Genomic DNA, 20,645 nt, shown 5'->3' with positions numbered 1-20,645 from the left:
GAGTTAGCTGGTTCCTGCATAGTTACATGAGAGTGGAGCATTGATATCTAATAGTATGTAGTGATTGTTAGTGGAATTCTAGTTTACAAAAGCGTATGGCCAACTCTTTGAACTTCTAAAGTGGTGCCTTGTCACTAATAGTTTCCAATTGGAATATTGATTTTGATGTCCACTTTGATGGCTCCAATTATGCAACTAGGAGTGTACTTTGAGAACCTAGTGATGATTACAAGAAAGACGACCCAATCTAATCTAGTCGACAACTCAACGAGGTAGAAATCAACTACACTACCACAAAAAGAGAAGACCTAAAAGTGGTCTATAGTATTGAGAAATTTTGACACTATTTAGTAGCAAATGATTTTGTCTTGTACACCAACCATTATGCATTTCTCTTTCTTGTGAATATCCATGTACGATAGGAAGAATAACCACATGTGTCTTCTTGCTTCAAGAATTCAACTCTAAAATAGTGGTCTAGAAAGGTGCTACATTGCCAATCACTTGTCCCTTCTCACGTCTAGAGAAGAATCCACTAGAGTCAAGATGATTTGCATGATGCCACAAAGTTCCAAATAGAGGCTTTCATAGATTGGTGTGCTTTTATCATGGAATATTTAATGATAGGGAGACCCCAACCACTAGAGTTACAATCGATGCCAAGATAATCATAATCAAAGCTATACCATATCAACTCATAGTGGACCAACTCTATAGAATAAAATAGAGATTAGATCTTGCATAGATGCATCATGCCACATGAATCCCACTTAGCACCTAGGAAGTGCATGAAGGCATTGTAGGAAGACATTTTGATAAAAAAGCCACTACTCAAAAAATTCAAGGATGGCTATTGGTGGCCCACATTGTGGCAAGATGCCTATGATTTTATCAACCATGTGATAGTATGTGACAGAGCTTCCAAACCCCAACACAGAGACTTCAATTCCTTAACAACAGCACAAGGAGAGAGAGAGACAGAGAGAGAGAGAGAGGGAGAGAGAGAGAGAGACAGAGAGAGAGAGAGAGAGAGAGAGAGAGAGCAAGAGAGAGAGAGAAAGAGAGAGAAAGAGAGAGAGAGAGAGAGAGGTCTACGGATTGTATCTTATTGCTCGAAGTTGTAAAATTTGATGCTCTCCTATTTTTTAAAGGCCTCTTTCATAGATACTACATCTACCCCCTACCTTGGAGTCAATTTAAGACTTAGAGCACGAGTTTCCATTTTTAATTATTAGGCCTCCTTTCTAGGTATTCCACCAAAATTAGCCTTTTTCTAATACATAATAAAAGCTTTGGAGCCTATTTCTCTTCAGTACAATAAACTTCAAAAGAAAACCTTTTAATTTAACAATATTCTAAAATACACCCACTTACAAAAAGTCACAAGAATCTTGGGTAGCCAAGATCAATAATGAGAGTGCAGGTGAGCAAAAAAGAGGTTCCAAAAGGAGAGCAAAGGGCCCACTACCCACTACAAAAAATATTCTATGAATTCTTACTATTTTGTCACCCCTTCCACCTATATGTTTGTTCCAAGGAGAGAGTTAAGGGGTTTTTTTAAGTTGATGATGGATGTCCAATAGCTTTATCTGCTTAGAAAAGAAAATGACCTTATGCGGAATGATAAATTCTCTACCATCTAGAGAGTAAAAAGGGACTATCACATCCCTTTTTCCACAATCCAACTCATCTTGATTTGTTTAAGTAACGATGGGATCGCAACAAGTGCTTTTTCAAGTTATAAGCAAGAATGCATATTAAAAAGTTTTTCTAGACTTCAAATGGGCTTGGTGGAATTATAGAAGTGCCAATGCACAAACGAAGCTACTTTCAAAGCTTGAACATATCAATAAGAGGTTTTTAGTTAGTGCTAGTAGTTGACTACATGCATACTAAAATCCTTTTAGTTAGTGCTAGTAGTTGACTACATGCACGCTGAAATCTATCTTATATTTGTGTTCGCCCAAAGTTTTGTGCATGGTTTAGTCTTGCAATGCAAAAATATCCCTTCGGAATGCCTATTATAGAATTTAATGCAACAATAATGAATACTCGAAAATATCCATAAAGCTTTTCCCAAATATAGCATCTTACATAGGTCAAAATCCATAGCATGGATACACACATAAGCATCATGATGTATCCATGTTTGTATGTTGGTAGCTACACAATATACATGCATGTGCATGTGCATGCATGCAACCATGTATGTATACCAGTAGAGGCATAGATGCATGCAATACATACATTTGTTGGATGCATGCATGTATATGTAAATATAGAGCTGGAAGGGTATTCCTTCTCCCTTTTCCTGTTTGTTTATATGCTTTGTTTATATTGGGATGACAAAATAATGTAGTAATGCATGTTTTGCAATATGTGGAGCACTAGATGTAATGTGAAAACTTTTTTTTGCATAATTACACCTCGAGGACGTGGTATTAAATTCGCCTAGTATCGAATTTGTTTGGTGTCACCCTTAATGAGTATTTTTATCATAGGAGGACCTTAAATGATAGACTCATTTTTGTGGCTAGTAAGATGCAATCTGCTTACCCTTTCTCTTCCATCTTCAAGAGAGTTATTAAAAAAGGAAGACCCAATAAATGCCTCCTTAATTATCGTGAGACGTGTGACGTTTGGCATTCCTCTTGTATAATCAACTTTCTTCACGAATATAATGTACGCAAGGACCAAGGGAAGAATTCGCCAATTGTAAGCTATTTCCAATTATAAGCTATTTCATGAATTTTACGTAGAAATCCGTTAATTGAAGAAGACCAGCTCGACGTAACTTTGAGGGAGCCTTTGAGAGTTCTTAGGGGGACACGAATCGTTGAAATCAACGAAAAGCGAATCGGTGGATTGACAAATGAATCGGGAATTAGGGCATTTGCAAGGACGTGTGAGTGGCAGGGACATAAAAGAAGTGCTGGAAACGCGTGGGCGTTAGTCAGACATCTGTGTTCGCTTTTCAATCCCAACAATAGGCATCGCACTGGCCAACGTTGCGTGAAAAAGATAGGGGATGTAAAATGATGCCACACCATGATTTGTTTGTATTGATGAGCATCCCTAGCAGCTATTGCAATCCTTCATAGAAGTTTATAGCAGTCATCTGCTTGAGTGTGATGACGAAATCAACGCTTGTGGGTAGCAACAATGAGAAGGAAGATGGAGATCAGCTGGATGATTGCGACTGCATGGCACTACCCACAGTTCCATCTCAGCTTTTCCTGTTCATGCAAACCCCCTGCGCCAGCAATACATCACTTCCCCTCGCCTCTATAAGCGTCCATTTCTTCAAATCAAAAGGTCGTGCGACTCCTTCCGTTTCAGGACTTGCAGCGCATCCATTTCAGTCGCACTTGTGTTTCCCTTCAGGTATTATCATATTATTGTGGTTTCAATTCCCTTGCTTAGTCATCGAAGTTGCTTCTACGATACTAACGAGACCGTTCACAGTTTTGTGTCCGTCTTTTGCTCCAGAGTGGCGCTGATCGTTTTCTAATCGGGTTTAGATCTTATCCGAAAAGATGGACAGCGTCTTGCGGGTTCTTCTGATCGTTGGTGTCGCCTTGTTTTCGACTTCTTATCTTGCGGCGGCGGCAGATACGTCCTTCGTATACGCGAAATGCAATGCAAATTGCATTCCGTCCGGGAGCCCTTTCTGGGGTAACTTGGGCACCACTCTCAATCAGCTCGTGGAGAATACGGCTTACGCCAACTATGACTTCAAAACCCAAAATGGAGGCGGCAAATGCCCTGCATATGGAGAGGCCAGTTGCACAACATCGATCTCCCCAGAAGACTGCACCGAATGCTTATCGTGCCTTTCCAACCGCATCTGGGGCATCTGCAACGATGCTATTGGGGCAGAAGTAAAGTTTGGTGACTGCAGTCTCCGTTACGAGCAATACCCTTTCTGATGAGCTCTCCAGTGCCCTAAATAATCACTTACCACAATAGCCTAATAGTGGGTAACTCCTGGAGCAGCTCAAAGCTCTTATTCGACGCTGTCAATGTTATAAAATACGCTGTTTGTAATAAATCTCTTATATGGGCTTTCTTCAGTTTGATTCTTGACCAGCAGGCTGCAAATTTCTCTCACATGCACTATCAAAAGTTTTAAAATTTGGTTACGGCGTGAGGATTTACGTCGTTCGAGAAGTCTATTGTGTAGACTGTCTTACGTTGCAGTAAAACGCAGAAACATTAATCATAGACACGATAATGATGTACCACTGCAAGTGAACCGCTGCACTCCAACACAAACTTGAACAGGTCATTATGTAATCTTGCCACCCTGGTATATATCACCCAGCTTCAAACACACGAACGGCTACTTTCTAAATCTCTCTTTCATTCAACAATGAACGTGTCGGAGTTTGTTGTCCAATCAATCGCCCTTCAATCTCGTGCATGCCCTGAAAAATGGAGAGGCTTAATTGAGCCCGGGTAATTGAGAGCTATGAGTTGATGCCAGGTTTTGGAGGTGCTCAAATCAAACAGTTTCCGATGTTATCTAAGCTTACATATAAAGGACAAATAGTTAAACACAACAACACAAAGCAACTATAGACGCACTTGATAGATACGCAAAATAGCGGGCATGTCTATAGGCGTTGCTTGAATAGAGAAATTACGGGTGCGTCTAATAGCGCATCTAACAGCTCATCTATTTGTGCGTGTATTGACACGTCTATTTGCGCGTCTACACTGAGAAAATACAGGCCCGTCGTCTAACACTACGTTTGTCCACGCGTCTATTTGCACGTGTATTAGCGCATCTACACTGAGAATTAGAAGCGTATTTAGATGCAAAACAGAGAATACAGAAAGTGAGATTTTGGTGTACATCACTGCTTTTCAAACATTGCCCATGATTACCAAAGCACATAATTTTAACAAAAACATGAATGCTTTTTTGCAAGCCCACATATACAAGAATTATGTGAGGTGAGGAGTATGAGACAATATGTAAAATAGTTTTGCTAATATCAATGATGGGCTACGGTTCAATCTCAACCTCAATGAGATCAACCCTTGCCAAACTATCAATGGTAGTACTAGTGTGTCCTTCCTACTTTGCCAAAACTTTGTGGACTCAATAGTTACAAAGCCACTTGCATGGCATTTGATTGTTGCATTAGGACTTCTTTCCACCATGTCCTTAAACCACTTTACATCCAAAACATACACAAAGAAGCGTCAAAAGTCAAGCTTAATAATATCTTGGATTATGCCACAATAATCACCCATGGCTCCATTGGCTCCCTCAAAGCTAGCAATGACGCCGCCATCTTGTGTGTTTCTCTTATCATCAATCCGTTGTGTTCGAAAATGCTTGCCCTCACACCATATAGCATTGAACATAGCGCACTATACCTAGAAAAAATCAATTAAATAAGCAATCTAAATTATTAAAAGGTCCTAACTTATGCATAACATTCTATATACTGACCTTGCTCATGCATCCCCTAGCATACTCCCATTCTTCCATTGTGATATGCATCCCCGCGTCTTTCTCTGCTTTCTCCAATTCATCAAGTAGCCAATCCACATGAATATCCTTTGGAAGTGTCCTTAGATACTAAGGGTATGGCACACGAGATTCGTGGTGTGTATGAAAGAGGGCCCTTTCTTCTTGTCTTCTTGCCTTTGCATCCTCGTATCTTGTCACCCATCTTTTCATCACATCACTATTAAGCACGCAATAGAATGCAACTCCATGTCTATTACTTTGTTACGTCCTTTCCCTTGAGGCACAATAGAGGTCATCCTTAGGTTTTCATCATCTCTCCATAGTCTTGGGAGAAAGCTATCCACATCAACAAGAAACTCAGAAATATATACAAGTGACTCTTGTATCAACCAACCCTCGGCCATGCTACACAATAAGACAAAGCACCCATAGACGCGCACACAGATGCGTTTACTGAACTAAATAAAAAACTTACGAGCGTGTCTATTTGCACGTCTATTTTTGCATTTGGAGACCTGCGTCTATTAGCACATCTATATAGCAGACACACGCATGTATAGACGCGCATTTAGATGCTTAAATAGACTCTCTTATAAACGCATTTATAGATGCAAAAATAGATGCTTGTCGAATAGACAGACGCGTATATAGACACGTATATAGATGCACTGATAGACGCACTTTATAATATTCTTTTTTAATTTTACAGAATGCTGTGTATGTTGTGTATGCTATATAGTTACAAGAATCCCATTTCCACATTGTGTAATCCAATTCTTACAGCCAACCACATCTTAATTACAATTCCAAATAAAACATTACAACTGCAATAAAATTGAAAGCTCAAAAAGTGCTTGTATGTACATATAGCACCAAGCTAAGTTACATCATGTGGCTTCAAGCTAAGCCACATCATGTGGCTTCAAGTACAAAAAGTAAGAGGAGTATATATATAAGAGGCACGAACCCAAGCGAGTGACTTTAAGTACAAAAAAGAGTAGCTAGCACTACTTCTATAACTAATCTATGTTCTCCATGTCCTCGCTCCCTTCCACACTCCCTTCTGCACTCCCTTCTACACCTCCTTCCTCGTCTTCCTCGTCATCTTGTGCACGGGCCTGTAAACAAGGGACAACATATATCAATGTATAAAAAATCAAATCTTTACTTATAATTTTGGCATTATTTAATTACTTTCAAATACCTCGGGAGCCGCTCCAGTAGCCCGGGTATACTGCTTCTCAGTAATCAACCCGTCATCATAGAAGTGCCTCCATGTATCTCCTCTACGATGGTAGCGGTGGTGGGCTGTCACCACCGGAGTAGGGTATCTGGCCACGATCTCAAGCTGCAAGATGACACAATTTGCAGAGGGATTAGTACAAAGAAACAACCTCCTAAGAAACTACATAAGCAATATAATTTGAGATCGATACTTACAAATTGGGCCTCCCATGCTTCAACACCCCCTGCTCCAAAATGCGTGCTTCCATATTCCTCCATCTGAATCCTTTGTGCCTCCACGTGCTGTAGACTAGGGTCCTCCCTCACTAACTTGATTGCTTTCTTCCACTCGCGCTTGTGAGTGGTGTGGGGCGGGCTCCTTGGTGGTTGACCTCCCTCGAGCCTGGCAAGCTCCGCTAGTGCCTGCCTCTTAAGCAAAGATCTTTTATTGCCAAGTATCGTAACAATCTTTGACTTAGCCCATTTATCTATGAACTGGCGATTGGGGGGGTTAGGATACCTAGAGCGAACAGTAGCGAGGGTCTCATCAACCAACCTCTTTGGCTGGTCTTTGAAGTGGATAAAAATCGTATGTAGAACTTGAATGTAGAACATGCAAGTTGGATTTCTAAGAGGGATTATTTCTAGCCTTATGCAAGTACAAGCAGAGATTTGCCGCTATTCTACACACACATTCTATTCCACCTAAGTCCATGTTGGCATAGAGACAACACCTCCTCTTGTATATTTTAGTGTAAGTTGAAGTGGCACCACCTATGAGAAGCTATGTTGTCAACTTGAATACAATAATTTATTTTTAATATCATGGGCATGCACGGCGCATGTGCATGCATACACACACACATGCCCAATAGAACCTATTTCCAACTATGCAGCTAACCAATTCTCAAACTCTCATGCAATTGCTCCTCCATTTTTCTTTGTATCTCCCTTTTACACTCCAAACTTATCCTTAGTAACAATTTTCATGAAGTAACTTGAATTGTAACATGGATAGAATGAAACAAACATATAAGAAGATGAATACAAAAAAGCAATCTCTATAATTGTTAGCAATTACAGAGTGCATGAAGGCCATTATGTCCTTCCCCCATGCATCCATTAAGACTGAGAGATGTCATAGAATATCATACCATCACCCGGCGGCACATCTAAATCATCTGAATCATCATCGTCCCCACTGCCACCCCTCCCAAAGCTATGTGCCATGCATCCCCCATCGCTCTCCCTACTACTACACCTGCTACCGTGTCGGGTCGAGCTGGAGAATTGCACGGGACTATGCTGATCACTCGTAACTAGAGAACCGAGTCTCGACTACACAGGAGTACATTGATGGCTCTGCGAGACAGAAGGACCTCCTGACAGCATGGGGGAAGGGGCATAAGACAACATGGCAGAAGGGGCATAAGACGGCATGGGGAAAGGGGCATAAGATGGCATGGGAGATGGGCCTATGCTGTGTAGCCGGGTGGGCTGTGCTGACTCTGCTCGGCTGATCTCAGCTGGTGTGGGGTGGTTTGGAGTCTATAGTGCCAACTCGTTGGGGGTGTTTAGAGTACCCATCATATACCCATATAACTCTGCAAGACTAGGAGGGTGCCCTAAAAGGTTATATAAGTCCCTCCAAACGGAATCTCGGGGATCAGGTGAGCTAGAAGCGCTTCCTGGCCACATGTTGAACTGGAAAAAAGAAAAAAAATCTATTACTGATGAGCTGAGAAGAAAGGGGAAGGGAAGAGAGGATTACTGTCGGAGCACGTCTATAGATGCGTCTAATTAGCACGTCTATTTTTACGTATAACACGAGATTCGTGGTGTGTATGAAAGAGGGCCCTTTCTTCTTGTCTTCTTGCCTTTGCATCCTCATATCTTGTCACCCATCTTTTTATCACATCACTATTAAGCACGCAATAGAGGTTGATACTATTATGCAACTCTGTGTCTATTACTTTCTTGCATCCTTTCCCTTGATGTACAATAGAGGTCATCCTTAGGTCTTCATCATCTCTCCATAGTCGTGGGAGAAAGCTATCCACATCAACAAGAAACTCGGAAATATATACAAGTGACTCTTATACCAACCAACCCTCGGCCATGCAACACAACAAGACAAAGCACCCATAGACGTGCACACAGATGCATTTACTCAACTAAATAAAAAACTTACGGGCGCGTCTACTTATGCATCTATTTTTGTGTCTGGAGACCCACGTCTACCAACACATCTATATAGTAGACACATGCGTGTATGGACGCGCATTTAGATGCTTAAATAGATGCTCTTATAAACGCATTTATAGATGCAAAAATAGATGCTTGTCGAACAGACAGACGCGTATATAGATGCGTTTATAGATGTACTCATAGACGCACTTTATAATATTTTTTTTTTAATTTAAAGAATGCTGTGTATTTTGTGTATGCTATATAGTTACAAGAATCCCGTTGCCACATTGTGTAATTCAATCCTTACAGCCAACCACATTTTAATTACAATTCCAAATAAAACATTACAACCGCAATAAAATTGAAAGCTCAAAAAGTGCTTGTATGTACATATAGCACGAAGCTAAGCCACGTCATGTGGCTTCAAGTACAAAAAATAAGAGGAGTGTATATACAAGACGCACGAAGCCAAGCCAGTGGCTTTAAGTACAAAAAAGAGTAACTATCACTACTTCTATGACTAATCTATGTTCTCCATGTCCTCGCTCCCTTCCATGCTCCCTTCTGCGCCTGCTTCCTCGTCCTCCTCGTCGTCTTGTGCATAGGCCTATAAACAAGGGACAACATATATCAATGTATAAAAAATCAAATCTTTACTTATAAATTTGGCATTATTTAATTACTTTCAAATACCTCGGGGGCCGCTCCAGTAGCCCGGGTATACTGCTCCTTAGTAATCAACCCGTCATCATAGAAGTGCCTCCATGTATCTCCTCTGCGATGGTGGTGGTGGTAGGCTGTCTCCATCAGAGTAGGGTATCTGCCCACGATCTCAAGCTGCAAGACGACACAATTTGCAGAGGTATTAGTACAAAGAAACAACCTCCTAATAAACTCCATAAGCAATATAATTTGAGATCGATACTTACAAATTGGACCTCCCATGATTCAACAACTCCTGCTCCAAAATGCACGCTTCCATATTCCTCCATCTGGATCCTTCGTGCCTCCACGTGCTGCAGACTGGGGTCCTCCCTCGCTGACTTCATTGCTTTCTTCCACTCACGCTTGTGAGCGGTGTGGGGCGGGCCCTTGGCGGTTGACCTCCCTCGAGCTTGGCAAGCTCCGCTAGTGTTTACCTCTTAAGCGAAGATCTTTTATTGCCAAGTATCATAACAATGGCCCATTTATCTGTGAAGTGGCGATTGGGGGGGTTAGGATACCTAGAGCGAACAGCAGCAAGGGTCTCATCAGCCAACCTCTTTGGCTGGTCTTTGAAGTGGATAAAGCAATCTGTGTAATTGTTAGCAATTACAGAGCGCATGAAGGCCATTATGTCCTTCCCCTGCACATCCATGAACATGCCTCCTGTATGAGTGATGTCATAGAATATCGTACCATCAGCCATAGGCACGTCTAAATCATCTGAATCATCATCGTCCCCACTACCACCCCTCCCAAAGCTCTGTGCCATGCATCCCCCACCACTCTCCTTGCTACTATGCCTGCTACCATGTCGTGTCGAGCTAGCGCTCGTACACTGGCCACTCGTAGCTGGAGACTGCACGAGACTATGCTGACCACTCGTAGCTGGAGAACCGAGTCTCGACTACACAAAGGTATGTCGATGGCTTTGCGAGACAGAAGGACCTCCTGACGGCATGAGGGAAGGGGCATAAGACGGCATGGTAGAAGGGACATAAGATGGCATGGGGGAAGGGGCATAAAAAGGCATGGGAGATGGGCCTACGCTATGTAGCCAGCTGGGCTATGCTGACTCCACTGGGGTGATATCAACTGGTGTGGGGTGGTTTGGAGTCTATAGTGCCAACTCGTTGGGGGGGTTTAGAGTACCCGTCATATACCCGTATAACTCTGCAAGACTAGGAGAGTGCCCTAAAAGGTTTTCTAAGTCCCTCCAAATAGAATCCTGGGGATCTGGTGAGCTGGAAGTGCTTTCTGGCCATGGTGTTGAGCTGGAAAAAAGAAAAAAAATCTATTACTGATGAGCTAAGAAGAAAGGGGAAGGGAAGAGAGGATTGCTGTCAGAGTGCATCTATCTGATTAGCGCATCTATTTTTGTGTATAACAATGGTTTTAAACGTGCTCTGAGACGTGCCTATAGACATGCTTCGACAGACGGACTTTTCTAAAAAGTAGAAAAGGATATTGCACCTGACACACAAATGTGACACTAATACCCATATCTTGTGTTTTTTGGATATGAGAAAGTACAAATCCAAAGAGAGCAAACTTCTAAAAAAGATCAACTGCAAAAAGACTTACCTTGGATAGAGGTATCGAAGGTTCTTCTCCTTTTTCAAAGTTGCAGCTTCTTCTCCTTGTTCGCCCTCCTCTCCTTTAAGCTTGGAAGTAAGTGTGGGTGCCTTCCTCTTGAGTGTAAGCTTGGAAGCAAGTGTGGGTGCCTTCCTCTTAAGCATCGAAACTGTGGATCTGCTAATAACGAAGCAAGCAAGCCGTGTGAAGTATAAGTAATGTGAAGAAAAGCAAAGAGAGCGTGCTAAAAGCAAGTTTAAAAGCCCCGTCTATAGGTGCATCTAATATCGTGTCTATAGGCGTGTCTAAATACACAGGGTAGACACGGTTTTAGACACGCACCATAGAATAAACAGACGCGCTTTTAGATGCACCACAGAGTTTAAAATTAAATATTTAAAGAAGAGCAAATTTTTTGGGGTTGTTTGTTTGTAGGATGTCTTCATCTTCAACAAGTAGCTCCAGTGAGCCTTCATATCCACCATCACAAAATGTGGTTGGAGCAAAAAATCAAATGTATGTGTGATCGATGTCAAGGAAACATGTATCGTGCATGTAGGATTACACTCAATCACATCTCAAAGTATGGAGAATGGGATGCGACCGTAAACATGGTAAGTGTTAAAGAGTTAAGGTTGATTGAGATACCTATGGGTGTTAGTGGAGAAGACATTTCCACGTTCTATTCTCACAAGCCAACTACATCTTATAGTGCATTTGGTGGATGAGATTGCTATATGTGGTACTATACATGCACGATGGTTGTTCTTCCTTGAGCGCTTTATGAAGAACTTGAAGGGCTTCGTGAGACAAAATGCAAGACTCCAAGGTAGCATGGCCGAGGGTTGGTTGGTACAAGAGTCACTTGTATATATTTTTGAGTTTCTTGTTGATGTGGATAGCTCTCTCCCACGACTATGGAGAGATGATGAAGACCTAAGAATGACCTCTATTGTGCCTCAAGGGAAAGGACGTAACAAAGTAATAGACACGGAGTTGCATAATAGTATCAAGCTCTATTGCATTCTTAAAAGTGATGTGATGAAAAGATGCGTGACAAGATACGAGGATGCAAAGGCAAGAAGACAAGAAGAAAGGGCCCTCTTTCGTACACACCACGGATCTCGTGTGCCATACCCTCAATATCTAAGAGCACTTCCAAAGGATATTCATGTGGATTGGCTACTTGATGAAATGGAGAAAGTAGAGAAAGACGAGGGGATGCATATCACAATGGAGGAATGGGAGTATGCTAGGGGATGCATGAGCAAGGTCGGTATATAGAATGTTATGCATAAGTTAGGAGCTTTCAATAATTTAGATTGCTTATTTAATTGATTTTTTCTTGGTGTAGTGCACTATGTTCAATGCTATATGGTGTGAGGGCAAGCATTTTTGAACACAACGGATTGATGATAAGAGAAACACACAAGATTGCAATGTCATTGCTAGCTTTGAGGGAGCCACTAGAGCCATGGATGATTATTGTGGCATAATCCAAGATATTATTAATCTTGACTTTCCACGCTTCTTTGTGTATGTTTTGGATGTAAAGTGGTTTAAGGACGTGGTGGAAAGAGGCCCTAATGCAACAATCAAATGACATGCAAGTGGTTTTGTAACTATTGACTCCACAAAGTTTTGGCAAAGTAGGAAGGACACACTAGTACTACCGCAACAATGTGAACAGGTACTGTGCACACATATAAAAATACTCGCTTTTAAATATTTGATGCAAAAAAAATAACATGATTATATTTGTGTTTGGATTAGGTTGTCTATCGACCAATGGTGGATAATAATAGATGGTGGCATGTCATACCTATTATGCCACGTTCCAAAGTGATGTAGAGTACATTTACCAATATGGAGTGTATGGAGGATGATTATGGCCATGGACATGATGATGACTATGATATGAGAGAGGAGGATGATCATGAGATAGGAGATACAGATATTGATGCCATTACTCGTGAGGACGAGCCTACCATTGGCGATGCTGATTTCGATGAGCACATGAGTAGCACAAGTAGTAGTGGGTTGAATGTATTTGTAGATCTAAACAATTGTTTGGATTTTGAAGTAGATAGTTTGGCAAGGGTTGATCTCATTGAGGGAAAGGACGCAAAAAAGTAATAGATACGGAGTTGCATAATAGTATCAACCTCTATTGCGTGCTTAATAGTGATGTGATGAAAAGATGGGTGACAAGATACGAGGATGCAAAGGCAAGAAGACAAGAAGAAAGGGCCCTCTTTTGTACACACCACGAATCTCGTGTGCCATACCCTCAGTATCTAAGAGCACTTCCAAAGAATATTCATGTGGATTGGCTACTTGATGAAATGGAGAAAGTAGAGAAAGACGAGGGGATGCATATCACAATGGAAGAATGGGAGTATGCTAGGGGATGCTTGAGCAACGTCGGTATATAGAATACTATGCATAAGTTAGGAGCTTTCAATAATTTAGATTGCTTATTCAATTGATTTTTTCTTGGTGTAGTGCACTATGTTCAATGCTATATGGTGTGAGGGCAAGCATTTTCGAACACAACAGATTGATGATAAGAGAAACACACAAGATTCCAGCATCATTGCTAGCTTTGAGGGAGCCAATGGAGCCTTGGATAATTATTGTGGCATAATCCAAGATATTATTAAGCTTGACTTTCGATGCTTCTTTGTGTATGTTATGGATGTAAAGTGATTTAAGGATGTGGTGGAAAGAGGCCCTAATGCAACGATCAAACGCCATGCAAGTGGCTTTGTAACTATTGACTCCACAAGGTTTTGGCAAAGTAGGAAGGACACACTAGTACTACCGCATTGAATGTGAACAGGTACTATGCACACATATAAAAATACTCGCTTTTAAATATTTGATGCAAGAAAAATAACATGATTCTATTTGTGTTTGAATTAGGTTGTCTATCGACCAATGGTGGATAATAATAGATGGTGGCATGTCATACCTATTATGCCACGTTCCAAAGTGATGTAGAGTACATTTACTAATATGGAGTGTATGGAGGATGATTATGGCCATGGACATGATGATGACTATGATATGAGAGAGGAGGATGATCATGAGATAGGAGATACAGATATTGATTCCATTACTCGTGAGGACGAGCCTACCATTGGCGATGCTGATTTCGATGAGCACATGAGTAGCACAAGTAGTAGTGGGTTGAATGTATTTGTAGATCTAAACACTTGTTTGGATTTTGAAGTAGATAGTTTGGCAAGGGTTGATCTCATTGAGGGAAAGGACGCAAAAAAGTAATAGACACGGAGTTGCATAATAGTATCAACCTCTATTGCGTGCTTAATAGTGATGTGATGAAAAGATGGGTGACAAGATACGAGGATGCAAAGGCAAGAAGACAAGAAGAAAGGGCCCTCTTTCGTACACACCACGGATCTCGTGTGCCATACCCTCAGTATCTAAGAGCACTTCCAAAGAATATTCATGTGGATTGGCTACTTGATGAAATGGAGAAAGTAGAGAAAGACGAGGGGATGCATATCACAATTGAAGAATGGGAGTATGCTAGGGGATGCTTGAGCAATGTCGATATATAGAATACTATGCATAAGTTAGGAGCTTTCAATAATTTAGATTGCTTATTCAATTGATTTTTTCTTGGTGTAGTGCAGTATGTTCAATGCTATATGGTGTGAGGGCAAGCATTTTCGAACACAACAGATTGATGATAAGAGAAACACACAAGATTCCAGCATCATTGCTAGCTTTGAGGGAGCCAATGAAGCCTTGGATGATTATTGTGGCATAATCCAAGATATTATTAAGCTTGACTTTCGATGCTTCTTTGTGTATGTTATGGATGTAAAGTGATTTAAGGATGTGGTGGAAAGAGGCCCTAATGCAGCGATCAAACGCCATGCAAGTGGCTTTGTAACTATTGACTCCACAAAGTTTTGGCAAAGCAGGAAGGACACACTAGTACTACCGCATTGAATGTGAACAGGTACTATGCACACATATAAAAATACTCGCTTTGAAATATTTGATGCAAGAAAAATAACATGATTCTATTTGTGTTTGAATTAGGTTGTCTATCAACCAATGGTGCATAATAATAGATGGTCGCATGTCATACCTATTATGCCATGTTCCAAAGTGATGTATAGTACATTTACTAATATGGAGCATATGGAGGATGATTATGGCCATGGACGTGATGATGACTGTGATACAAGAGAGGAGGATGATCATGAGATAGGAGATACAGATATTGAGGCCATTACTCGTGAGCACGAGCCTACCATTGGTGATGCTGATTTTGATGAGCACATGAGTAGCACAAGTAGTAGTGGGTTGAATGTATTTGTAGATCTAAACACTTGTTTGGATTTTGAAGTAGATAGTTTGGCAAGGGTTGATCTCATTGAGGATGAGATTGAACCATATCCCATCATTGATATTGGCAAAACTATTTTACATATTGTCTCATTATCCTCACCTCAATTCTTGTATATGTGGGCTTGCAAAAAAGCATTGATGTTTTTGTTAAAATTATGTGCTTTGGTAATCATGGGCAATGTTTGGAAAGCAATGATGTACACCAAAATCTCACTTTTTGTATTCTCTGGTTTGCATCTATCTACGCATCTAAATGCGTGTCTAATTCTCAGTGTAAATGTGCGAATAAACGCGCTAATACACGCGTAAATAGACGCGTTGATAAATGCGATGTTAGATGGGCCAGTACTTTCTCAGTTTAGATGCGCAAATAGATGTGTTAATACATGCGCAAATAGACGCGCTGATAAATGCAATGTTAGACACGCTCGTAATTCCTCTACTAAAGCAATGCCTATAGACGCGCCCGCTATTTTGCGCATCTACCAAGTGCATCTATAGTTGCTTTGTGTTATTATGCTACCTTCGGGTCTTGCATTTTGTCACATGAAGCCCTTTAAGGTCTTCATGAAGCGCTCGAGGAAGAACAACCATCGTGCATGTATAGTACCACATATAGCAATCTCATCCACTAAATGCTCTATAAGATGTAGTTGGCTTGTGAGAATAGAACGTGGAAATGTCTCCTCCACTAAACAAACCACCTCCACTGATATAACTAGAGCATTCTCAACATGGTGGGATTTATTTTCTTTGAGCTCACATACCTAGAAATGAAAAAGTACCCATATTAGCAATATGAACACCTTGCATGGAGCATTGATACGCATCATATTTTGTATCATTTTAAGTACCTCACAAGCTCACCCATCTTGTAAATACAATCCTTCACGTCCTTGGATGAACTACGAGAAATGCGAGTAGGTAGCATGAAATGAACCCACGAGGAGGTGGTTGATTAGTTGCTTATAATTATTCACTCACAAATTTAAAAGGAAAAAGATATTATGCACATAAAATACTTACTTGGAGCATCTTGTGCCAATCATGAGATTTCAAGCCATATAATTGCTCTACACCTCTTTTCTTACTCTTTGTAAAGGCTCCCTTTAAACACCTCATGCATCTAGTGGGAGTACGAATTGTAGTAATAGCGCGCTTCACCGCCGCCATCTCTAGTGTTGATAACCTCCATGGTGCATGAGGGAAATAAACACACCCATTTGGTCTCTCTTGTGGCCAAGCTTCACACATCCTCCCTATGGTACATAGATCCTCCCTTATGCCTACGGAATCTCGTGTCCCATTCAAATGCTCCCAAATGGTAGATGCCACATTCTTGAAGATATGCATGAGATCAAGCAGGTGATTGATCTTGAGGTGGGACCAATATGGTAAACGATAAAAGATGGAGTATCTAAACAAAAGCTGGTGTTAGCAGGCAATCTTTATTTCCAACCAACATAGCACACAATAGTTACCAACCCTTACCGGCTCATGCTAAGTGGAAAACGTTGCTATATCGCGACAAAAAAGCGTCGCTATATAGCGATGCTGTGGGTTAAAATCGAAACCCGAAACTATGCGCGGCACTTTCTTTAGCACTCTCTAATCTTCTAAGTAAGCAAGGCAATCTCTCCTCCCACCTATTTCCGACGACCTCCCACCTATTTCTGACAACCTCCCACTCTATTCTCCACTCCTCACCCTTCTCCTAGCTATTGTGCTCCCTCTCCACCCTTCTCCCTCTTTAGTTTCTTGAAAGGAAGTTTTTCAAGAGGTGAGTCTGTTTCAACAATGTAGGTTATTTGTTTGTTAGCTTTAGTTTTGTGAGTGCTTCTCCTTGTATTTCTAGACCTGTAAACTAGCTTTCATGCTTGTTTTCAAAGGATTGAAACAAAAAACGAGATTTAAAGAAAGAAAGAAGACTCACCTCTTCTTTCCCTTTTTTGTATTTCTCTTCCTTCTCTTTCTCCTTGTCTCCTCAATCTCCTCCTTTCAAGAAGTTACTTTTGTAATCTCCTCCTTTCTCTAACATCTTATTTGAAAAATGGTATGTTTCCTCTCTTTTGTAGGGCCAGTCCACAATACCGAGCGGGACGTACTATTTTAGGTAAGTGCTTCCTCTTTTTTCCATTTGTTATTTTTGTTATTTGCATTGGCCTGCAGCTAGCGCCTTAGCTATAGTGATGGGCGTAGGAACCCTCTCTTCCCCTCTCTTTCCTCTTCTTTCCCTCTTCTTTTCTCTTCTTTCCCTCTTCTTCTCTCTTTTTCTCTTTTTTCCTCTTTCCTTTCCCTCTTCTTCTCTCTTTCCCTCTTTCCTTTCCCTCTTCTTCTCTCTTTCTTTCCCTCTTTTTCCCTCTTTCCTTTCCCTCTTCTTCTCTCTTTTCCCTTTCTCTTATGCTCATGCATAAGCATAAGCATGCTTATGCATGAGCATAAGAGAAGTAGACATATGCTCATGCTTAAAGTAGACATATGCTCATGCATAAGCATGAGCATATGTCTCTTTTTTCATCTTTCCTTTCCCTCTGCTTCTCTCTATCTTTCCCTCTTTTTCCTTCTTTCCTTTTCCTCTTCTTCTCTCTTTCCCCCTTCTCTAATGCTCATGCATAAGCATAAGCATGAGCATATGCTCATGCTTATGCTTATGCATAAGCATAAGAGAAGTAGACATATGCTCATGCATAAGCATGAGCATATGTCTCTTTTTACCTATTTACTTTCCCTCTTTCCCTCTTCTTCTCTCTTTCTTTCCCTCTTTTTCCCTCTTTCCTTTCCCTCTTCTTCTCTCTTTCCCCCTTCTCTTTCTTTTCCTCTTTCTCATTTTTCAATCTCTCTTTCCTTTCCCTCTTCTTCTCTCTTTCCCTCTTTCCTTTACCTCTTCTTCTCTCTTTCCCCCTTCTCTTATGCTCATGCATAAGCATAAGCATGAGCATATGCTCATGCTTATGCTTATGCATGAGCATAAGAGAAGTAGACATATGCTCATGCATAAGCATGAGCACATGTCTCTTTTTTCCTCTTTACTTTCCCTCTTTCCCTCTTCTTCTCTCTTTACTTTCCCTCTTTCCCTCTTTCCCTCTTCTTCTCTTATGCTCATGCATAAGCATAAGCATGATCATATGCTCATGCTCATGCTCATGCTTATGCTTATGCATGAGCATAAGAGAAGTAGACATATGCTCATGCATAAGCATGAGCATATGTCTCTTTTTCCCTCTTTCCTTTCCCTCTTCTTCTCTCTTTCTTTCCCTCTTCTTCTCTCTTTCCCCCTTCTCTTATGCTCATGCATAAATATAAGCATGAGCATATGCTCATGCTTATGCTTATGCATGAGCATAAGAGAAGTAGACATATGCATGAGCATATGTCTCTTTTTCCCTCTTTCCTTTCCCTCTTCGACTTCTCTCTTTCTTTCCCTCTTTCTCATTTTTCAATCTCTCTTTCCTTTCCCTCTTCTTCTCTCTTTTCCTCTTTTCCCTCTTCCCTTTCCCTCTTCTTCTCTCTTTCCCTTTTTCCTTTCCCTCTTCTTCTCTCTTTCTTTCCCTCTTTTTCCCTCTTTTTCCCTCTTTCCTTTCCCTCTTCTTCTCTCTTTCCTTTACCTCTTCTTTTCCCTCTTTCCTTTACCTCTTCTTCTCTCTTTCCCCCTTCTCTTATGCTCATGCATAAGCATGAGCATAAGAGAAGTAGACATATGGTCATGCATAAGCATGAGCATATGTCTCTTTTTCCCTCTTTACTTTCCCCTTTCCCTCTTCTTCCTCTTTTCCTTTGCCTATGCCTATGCTTATGTTTGTTTTTTGTTTTTTGTTTTTTGTTTTCGTGTTTGTGTCTATGTTAGACATGGGATCACGTCGCACATCCGATGAGCATGGACAGCCTCGCAGGAGGAGAGCTCATGATCTATATGCTTCAGAGGACTTTGATTCCTCTCAGGTGACTACCCCGAGGACTACCCCTGGTCGGACTCCTCTCGGACCTAGCACTGCGACTACTCTTGGTCTGACTCCTCTTGGACGTAGCACTGTGACTACCCCTCGAGAAACTCCTTTGCTAGGAGCGCATGGCTTTGTCGGGAGTCTCGACCAGTTTGTAGCGCAGTTGAGCGATGAGGAGGCAGCGAGATTCTTCTCTCAGCTATCTCAGAGTACCTCAGCAATTTCCTCCCCTACACTGATGGCTGGATGTACTACCTAGCCGCCCCCTCATGCCCCTTCAACCGAGGGGTCATCACCTATGCATGCCTCTTGTAAGGGAAGGAAGAGTAGGAAGGGCAGCTTATGTTGTGCTGACTCGGGAGATGTAGAGGAGTTAGCACACTCACATTCCTACAGGTCTCCACTTGGTCCGAAGACAGTATCAATCAGGTCCCTTGCCCTCTCCTACTCCCACTGCTACTCCTCGAAGCACTCGCATAGCTTCCACTCCTTTTGACTCTACTACCATCAGTCCTCCTTACTCATCAGGGAATCTCTCCTATCAAATCACGACTACCGAAGAGATAATAGAAGCTCGGGGGGATCACTATGTATAAACCCTCTATATCACGTGCGTTCAAGGCCTATATTTAAAGTCCCTTATCTGTAAAAAATTTCATGAATAAAATGTACCCCTTTTCTATACAAATCTGTAATTTTTTTCCAAAACTATTTTAAATAGTCCCTTATGTATATTTATTTCTGTAAATTTTAGAAATAGAAAAAATCCTTCTGTTGAACTCACGTGATAGGGTTACATATGATGAGTGACCCCCCCGAGAATAGAAGATAGAAAGGGCAAAGCAGTGATGGCCACCATGAGGTGATTGATGAGCCATCACTTCAAGAGCAGCATTGCTACTGATTGGCGATATCAAGATGACCAAAAGAAGCACAACAAAACAAAGTAACTATAGGCGCGCTTGCTAGATGCACAAAATAGCGGGCGCGTCTATAGGCGTTGCTTGAGTAGAGGAATTACGGGCGTGTCTAATAGTGCATCTAACAACTCGTCTATTTGCGTGTGTATTAACACATCTATTTGCATGTTTAAACTCAGAAAATATGGGCCCATCTAACATTGCATTTATCAGTGCGTC

General features: G+C 41.3%; 1 protein-coding gene across 2 annotated transcripts; it reads left to right on the top strand.

Moving 5' to 3' along the window:
• The first annotated feature begins 3,338 nt into the window (after positions 1-3,338).
• LOC147896745 (antifungal protein ginkbilobin-like protein) lies at positions 3,339-4,030 on the top strand. Of its 2 annotated transcripts, none has more exons than XM_087382057.1 (2): positions 3,339-3,384; positions 3,522-4,030. In XM_087382057.1, exon 2 carries the CDS (start codon positions 3,537-3,539, stop codon positions 3,927-3,929), a length of 393 nt encoding a protein of 130 aa, XP_087238183.1. In that variant the 5' UTR covers positions 3,339-3,384; positions 3,522-3,536; the 3' UTR covers positions 3,930-4,030. The 2 variants fall into 2 exon arrangements, with proteins under 2 accessions (XP_087238183.1, XP_087238184.1); XM_087382058.1 differs by having other exon boundaries at positions 3,353-3,384; positions 3,537-4,030.
• The last annotated feature ends 16,615 nt before the right edge of the window (positions 4,031-20,645 follow it).

This window comes from Dipteris shenzhenensis, chromosome 11 (assembly GCF_047967505.1).
Source record: "Dipteris shenzhenensis isolate YYH24624 ecotype China chromosome 11, Dip_SZ_1.0, whole genome shotgun sequence".
Taxonomy (NCBI): domain Eukaryota; kingdom Viridiplantae; phylum Streptophyta; class Polypodiopsida; order Gleicheniales; family Dipteridaceae; genus Dipteris; species Dipteris shenzhenensis.
Note: the sequence above shows the minus strand (reverse complement) of the source record. Positions and strands in the feature narration are given on the sequence as shown.